Below are 7,750 nucleotides of genomic sequence, written 5' to 3' on the forward strand. Positions count from 1 at the left end.
GGCAGACTAGAGCCAGACCACACTGCACTCAGGTGGTTAAGAGAAGTGGACACTCCTAATAGCTTGGACCTACACTTACTCCTCAGTCTAAGGAGCAATCTGTCAGGGAGGCAATTGAACATAATCTCATAAATGCAGAGGAAACCGTGTGAGTGTGTGTGTGTGTGTGCATGTGTGTGTGTAGCAGTCTGTTTAAATGCATAATTAAGAAGGTCAGACTTAATGAAGCACTGTGGACTAAAGTTCAGGAGATCCCCAGGCTCTGTTTACTCCATCAGACTCCTGGCCCCCACAGGAGGTACCACACACAGACTGCTGAGAGCGCAGGATGAGAGGGAGGGGGGGAACAGAGAGAGAGAGAGAGAGAGAGAGGGAGACTTTCTGTGTACACACGTATCTGCTCTTAAAAACCATGGCAATCTACAGAGACAGTATGAATGCTGAACTTTCACCCTGACACTGAAGGGCTCAAAGTGTGACTTTCGAGAGAAAAATCTGAAGGAGAAATACTGAAAAAAAAAAAAAAGAGTGCAAGAGCGTTTGTGTGTGTATGTGTGTGTGTGTGTGAGAGTGTGTGTGTGTCTTTGTGTCTGTGACAGAGAAAGAAAGAGTGAAAGAGTGAGAGAGAGAGAGAGAGAGAGAGAGAGAGAGAGAGAGAGAGAGAGAGAGAGTGTTACCTACCTGCAGTGTGCTGTCACTGCGGAGTTCTCGCCCAGCAAAAATGACCCTCAACTGCTCAGGCTGCACGCCCTGCAGACGGCCCACTGTCTCCTTCAGCTGAGCCACACTTGCCCCCTCCTCTACCTCCACTGGAAATCCATGACTGGAGTTAAATCGCACAAACACTGTGAGAGAGAGAGAGAGAGTAAGAGACAGAGAGAGAACAAAAGAGAGAGAGAGAGAGAGGCTGTATTTGTTCTCATGTTAATTACTAGTTAGGTTTGTTGACAACCAGTTTCTTCTCTTGCACGACTGAAGCGGTACTTTTCCAGGAACAGCCACTCTCTGAACTTGACTCAGAGACCTGACGGGTGAGCGTTAATGTAGCGACTGTTTTTTTTTTTTTAACGACGAAAACCCACAGAAATACACGCGCAGCGCCTAGAAAAAGAGAGGGAGATGAAGAACCAGAGCACGCCGAAAAAGGCAGGAAGCAAGACACGATACCGACACGGCGGAGCAACATGGGGAGGAAACGGACGAATAGAAACACAGAAGGTGAGACATCAGAGAGACGAGGGGGGGAAAGAGAGAGGAGAGACAGGCGCAGCAGGTACAAAACACAAACACAGCAGATACGGACGAACGCAATAGGAAGAAAAAAGGACGTATGGAGGAGAGGCTGAGAACCCAAGCCGAACGTTTGCGAGGTTGAGACAGAGAGGTGACAGACAGGAAAATACAAAGAGGCCAACTTTAGCATTCAGCCGGCACAAGCGCCGTCTGACAATCCACAAACCCCTTCATTAAGATGACTGTGATTTGGTGCCGAAGTTTTTTTTTTTTTTTGCGTTATCGTCGCCGCTTATTATTTTAATTGAAATGAGTCAACCTTTGCAGAGCCCCCAAAGGCATGGCGATAAATTCAGAAATGGAGAAATGGCTGATTTGGGGTGGGATGGGGTGGGGGTGGGGGTGGTGTGGTTGTGGGGAAATTTTTTGCACTCAAATAAACCATTTTGAGGGGAAAACAGAGGAGTAAGCTCAACAAGCATATTTGCTCTCTGCATGTAAGCAATTAGCTATGATTAAATGTTTGCTTTGATTGAATAATTGTTAAAAGAAACAGCTTGAGACGAACGTAACAAAAAAAAACAAAAACAAAAAACGACCAAATCCTCTTCTTCTATATCTTTCTCTCTCACACGCTCCCATACACTCGCTCTCTCTCTCTGTCTCTCCCTCTCTCTCTCACACACACACACATACAAATGAGCACACAGTGACTTGGTCACATTGAAGCCCTGCTCTTCCAGGAAATTGCATCTGTAGATACTGTTGACTTAAGCAGAGAGGGGGCAGGGGCAGTTCTGATTGTTGTTAAATGACAGAAGCTATGTTCTTGACTTGAGTGCCTAAAGGACCCGACTGAGTGATTGCTTGTTGCCAAAGTGTGACATTCTCCAATAAAACTATTCTATCAGCCACATCTGAGAACAAACGACACTTGAACAAAAATTGGACAAAAATACAACATATCATCAGTGCTCGTGGTTGGGGTGGTGGGGTGCGGGGGTGGGTTGGGGTCAAAAATCAACTTCTCTTGGACTTGAAAACTATTTGCGTTTATTTAAAAACAAAACAAAACAAACACAAAAAAACCCTAAATCATTCATTGTGCTTCAATTTACTGCGGGCACAAGTTATTTCTTTGTATTGCTGATACGATATTGAATCTTCTCCTGAAATGCGGCCAGCACAAACTTGACATGACTGAACGGCATCATTACTCCTACCGTTTCGAATTCCTTTAACTCCTGCTGCACTATTGTTGCTATCTCTACCGCTGCTAATGTTACTGATACAAGAGCAATTTATTCCATTTCTATTTCATTTCTTCTCTAACTACTCCATGCATCACTATCCCTGATACGGCTTGTTGTAACAGGAGCTCTGGAGGAGAATATCACCGCCTCCGGCAGACGATAGAAAAGTAAACCCGGATCAAACTCGGCCGCGGGAATTAAGCTTGAGAGTCAGTCAGGTCTGGAGGGTGACATGCGCTGTCGCGGTCATATTCATAATCTCCCACATTGTTTTTCCGTCTCTTCAGGGTAGACAACAAATGGGAAAATTCTGTCTTTGTCATGTTTCATCACGCGGGGAGTCAGGTTACGACGGCTTGTCTCGAGACGGCGAGAGACAGTGACGGAGCGTTCCGTCCGAGCGGCGAGAGCGACGTGAGGGCGGTCGCTAAACTACTCCCTGAGTGGTTCACCAGTCAATTCCATACGGTACGCAGGACAAACCGAGTAAAAAAAAAAAAAAAACTCACTTAAAATATATTCTCTCAATTCAATTTAAAAGTGAATGCATCATAGAAAACGTTACCTTTGAACAAATGATAAACAGGGACATGAAAATGTCAGGAAAAGAGGGATGTAAGAGTTTATGCTGAACATAGAGAAAGGTGCTTAAATTCTTTGTCATTTCCTGTGGTAGGTGTATATGCATTTAAAAGCACATCTTGGCAGAGCGCAAGAAACTTTGGGTCTTCTCCACTGTGCGCGAGTTCACTGCTTGATCGAACATATTTACAACTGCAAGTAATATGACATCTACACATGATGAGACCTGTCATCCTGTCCAGTTTTATTCCTGAAAAGACATGTTTGAAATTCTTTTTTTTTTTTAATCCATCTTTTATTGAATGTGTACACCCATTCCTTACTGTTACACTCAAATTTTCATGAGTGGTAAGCTACGATTTCTTTATTATTACCTTTCAGTTTAGTAGACGGAGTGTAATGGAACACAGTTTGCGACAAGGGTTAGTGATTTCAAAGCTACAATGAGTCAAGCTATTACGCCACGAAATGATCTGCTATCTGAGCAGTCCATGTTTTTGCTTTAGCAGACCATGGCAGAGAAACAGCCAGATCTGTCCAGCGTAAATGTTTGTCAGGAGGAAATTGAGCATGGCAGCAGAGTATATGGAAAAGAGAGAGAGAGAGAGAGAGAGAGAGAGAGAGCCTTGTAAGTTTGTAGCTTGTCTAGGACAGTAGGATATTGAACGCTGCAAAAAAAAAAAAAAAAAAAAATTCTACCTGTCAGTTTGAATCCATTCTGAATATAATGAAATGTGTTTTATTTACAGATTAAATCCCATGACAGTAATTCTAAGGAAGCTAGCAGAAGAAAAAGGAGAAAGAAAGACGAAGGAAAGCTCTGTCAATCAAAAGAGAAGGGGGGGGGGGGGGGGTCAGGGTAACAAAGCAAGCCAATGATTTGTGTCGGGCTGGAGTGGCAGGCAGCCAGATCAATCTGGGCCGCACACAGGCAGTAATATGAAGACAGATTGGCTTAATTCTCCACTGCAGCTTCTGAGGAAACCGGGTCTGGGGACTCTTTAGTGCTGGAGCCAGACAGAGGACATAGAGAGAGGAGGGGTGTGTGTGTGGGGGGGGGGGGGGGGGTGGATGGAGAGAGGAAAAGAGCAAAGGCGGATTAGGCACCGGAAGGAGAAAAAGTGAAAGAGGAAAGAGAGAGTGTGCGAGAGAAAGTGTGTGTGTGTGTGTGTGAGAGAGAGAGAGAGAGAGAGAGAGGGAGAAAGAAAGAGAGAGAGAGGGAGAAAGAGTGAGAGGGGGACGGGGGGGAGAGAGAGAGAGGGAGGGAGAGAGAGAGAGAGGGAGGGAGGGAGAGAGAGAGAGAGAGAGAGAGAGAGAGAGAGGAGATAGCATAAGAAAAAGCAATTATGTAAACGAGGGAAACCAGGGGCGTGAATTTACCTGTATCGCTCTTGCCACTCATAACAGAACGTGACCGGGTATCTGACACCACGCGCCGCATGAAGGGTGACCATTCGTGTCCTTCACTTCACGTAGGAATATTAACAAAAAAATGCAGCTAGAATGCTTTTCAGAGCGCTAGCTGACATTGCAGGGCCTCCGTCCTCCCGATGACTCCACCAGCCTGCTCCTAATCGATTAACGATAAACCACAGTCACTGTGCCGGCAAAAGCGTCTTAAAATACTGCCAACCCCACACCCCCTCTAATTTCTCCTAACATAACAATAAAGAAGACAGATTCCTCAATTCCACAACTCTGCTTGAGCAATTAAGAGAACAAATACTACGGTAAGGCTTTCTTTCCTTTTTTATTTCTTTTTTTTTTTTTTTTTTTCATTTCTTACCCCCGCCCTCCTCTGACGACTTCCCATGAGCGTTATGATCGGTGATGCTAGGAGGACATTAGCTAATGTCTCACAGCCTGTTTTAAAGACAGTGGCAGACAGCGGTCGGGTAGAGAGAGAGAGAGAGAGAGAGAGAGAGAGAGACAGGCCTAAGGCTGTCATCCATCCATCCTGACTGAGGAAAAGAAGTGGAGGAGAGAGCCGGTGGATGGCAGGCCTCACAGGCTCTCTGTCCTGAGGAAGATTATCTGGCAAATCAATGGCCAAATTGATTCTGAAGCGTGCCGTTCATCAGCCGCAGCCAACCGGCTGGCACGGTGTAAAACAAGGAAATATTTTCCCTGCCATCTATCCTCTCTTATTAATCTGAGGGGAAAAAAAAAAAAAAAGACTAAAGCCATTTCGGAGAGGCACCTACGGGACACAGCGTGACAAAAAACCACTGCCAAACAGGAGAGAAGGGGGGATGAGACTGAACGATAGAGGTTAAAAAGAACAGTGTCGTGAAGTATTGATAAACTGCACTCGCAGAGAACAGGGGCGTTCGCCCATGGCAGAGATGGAGGCCAGCGATAGAAAACCCGAATAATGACCGTTATTATTAATCATTCATGTATTAGACGCAATTAGAGAAATCCCTCCATTAATCAGGAACCACACTGATTAAAAAAAAAAAAAAGTAAAAAAGAAAAAAAAAACAGAAGCACTGAAATCTTTAGAACCTCTGTACTCCAAAAAAAACCCTAGACTTAATCTCATTGAGTTAGCTTAGACTCACTGTCAAGACTTTGGCCCTAAAATGCCACTAGAAGTTAGCAGACTATCTTCCTAAAGGCACATTCAACATTATGAGCTCGGTTGGTAGTTTACCTCTAATAACAGAGGATATCTGTGGTTCCTAGAGTGGATTGAGATATTGCTGATGGCTGTCTGACAGGCTAACACTGCTGTGGAGGAGTGTGATGACAGTGCCTGACTGTGTTTATCTGTTTGTCATAGCTGTCTGAGCGAGCAAGATATGTGATAGAGGCTTGTCATTAATGCAGCGCTAATTCTCTCTTAGAGCTAGACAAGTTTTGAGCTTTTGTCAAACAAAATACCCCAAAAAACCCTAAGCCACATTTCTTTAGTAACGGCCGAGAGGCAGAGAGGAGGGGTAGAGAGAGACAAAGAGAGAGAGAAAGAAAAGAAGTCTTTCTTCCAGTGATAGTGCTGGTTTTGAGGGGGGAAAAATATTAGTTGGTAGCAAGTTCTTTCTGGGAAAGCGGAAAGATAAACTGCACTGGATTCTAGATTTTATATGCCAGAAACTTTTTCCAAATTCAGAATATTAAGGCCCGTTAAAAAAAAAAAAAAAACCCAAAAAAACCCAATATAAAGTACTTACTTTACATGTGAAGTGACTATATAACAGCTAACAGTAATTAAATCTTGTGTACCCATATTGAACTTCATTAGTACTATTTCTTTTAAACTCCTTCTCTAAAGGATTTTTAATCCAACCCATTCCTGCTACTTTTCTGTACTGATAAACTTTAAATAAAGACTGGAGGGACAAAAAAAGAACATCATTACTATCAGACTGCAAATAAAATACGATTTAAAAAAAAAAAACAAAAAAAAACATTAAAATGAAAGCTGAAAATGAATAGCCCTGGTATTCATTTTACCCGCATAAATAACACGTTCATAACTCACAGAAGGAAAAAAGGCGCTGATGAACACAGTTCACTAACAAATAAATCCACGTTTTTTTTTTTTTCCGTTAATCTGTTTGACCTGTCTGTGGCACTGTATCACAACAAGTGTCAGAGAGGTTCGCTCTAAGGTTTATGTTTATTCAGTGGGGTCTCTTTGGACCACGGAACGGAATTTGTTTTTGTTTTTTTTTCATCAAAAAAAATCCAAAAAAAAGCTCACATCCTGAGACAGACGCCTGAGCTGACTGCGTCGACTCCAGATTCTCCCAAGAGCTGTACTTCCATCAGACTCAGCAACAGACCAGGTGATAGCGCACATACCCCCACCCCCCACCCCCCCATTTGTCGGATGCACTTCATCCCACCCCCAACACCCCACCCCACCCCACCCCCCCTTTCCCAATTTCGCTGGGTTTGTTTTTTTCTCTTTCCTGTTCCCAGTAGGCACCTCACCTGCGTCCTCCCCACGTCCTCCGTACGAGGCCCCAGCCTGCGGCCCCCGGCACGTATTTGCATGAGAGCCACTGTAACCAATTCCAATTTCAGGCAGAATTTGTTTTCCAGTTCCCATCCTCAGGTTTTAATTATAAAGTGCGGCGTTGGGCGAAGGCGCCCGGCGCGTTTCGGGGTGGCTATTCATTCGTCGGCACAACTGAACCGTGAAATTATTCAGGGGTCTAATCATTGACTAAACAATAAAACATTAATTCAGGGAAAATGGATCAAAGTGAGGTGCTGGGCAAATGGGATTGGGGTCCTTGAAGCAGTTGGGGGGGGGGGGGGGGGGGGGGGGGGGTGGCTGGTACAGGGACACATTGACAATGATATGCACAAACACAGATACCCAGACACACGCGCACACACGCTCACACGGACACAGGTGTCTGGGGCATCCGGTCTAAAATGGGTTCTGTTGTATTCTTACAGAGGAACATTCTGGAATACATGCAAACTCTAAATGACTGTATTTTCTGGAATAAATGTGATCTCTACTGCTGTATTTTCATGTAGCGAAAGGGTTGATTGTGAAATTTTGCATCGAGTGCAAAATGTATTTTTTTTTAAAAACAAACAAACAAACAAACAAACAAACAAAATCTGACAGTGTCTATTGCTGTTTGTAGTATAAATATGTTGTCCATCCCTCGCCATCCTCTGATTTTACAGTGTTGTATTTCTGTAGGATGCTAGTGACC

General features: G+C 44.1%; 1 protein-coding gene across 1 annotated transcript in view; it reads right to left on the reverse strand.

The window, feature by feature from the left end:
* Window positions 1–7,070, reverse strand: part of prkn (parkin RBR E3 ubiquitin protein ligase) — a 48,116-nt gene extending 41,046 nt beyond the window's left edge. Inside the window, exons 1-2 of the mRNA XM_030772385.1 lie at window positions 7,008–7,070; window positions 682–852 (exon numbers count right to left, since the gene is read on the reverse strand). Of these exons, the coding sequence (XP_030628245.1) occupies window positions 682–852; window positions 7,008–7,070 (234 nt within the window). The remainder of the gene's footprint in view (window positions 1–681; window positions 853–7,007) is intronic.
* Between the last annotated feature and the right edge of the window lie 680 nt (window positions 7,071–7,750).

The sequence above is a fragment of the Chanos chanos genome, chromosome 4, assembly GCF_902362185.1.
Source record: "Chanos chanos chromosome 4, fChaCha1.1, whole genome shotgun sequence".
Taxonomy (NCBI): Eukaryota; Metazoa; Chordata; class Actinopteri; order Gonorynchiformes; family Chanidae; genus Chanos; species Chanos chanos.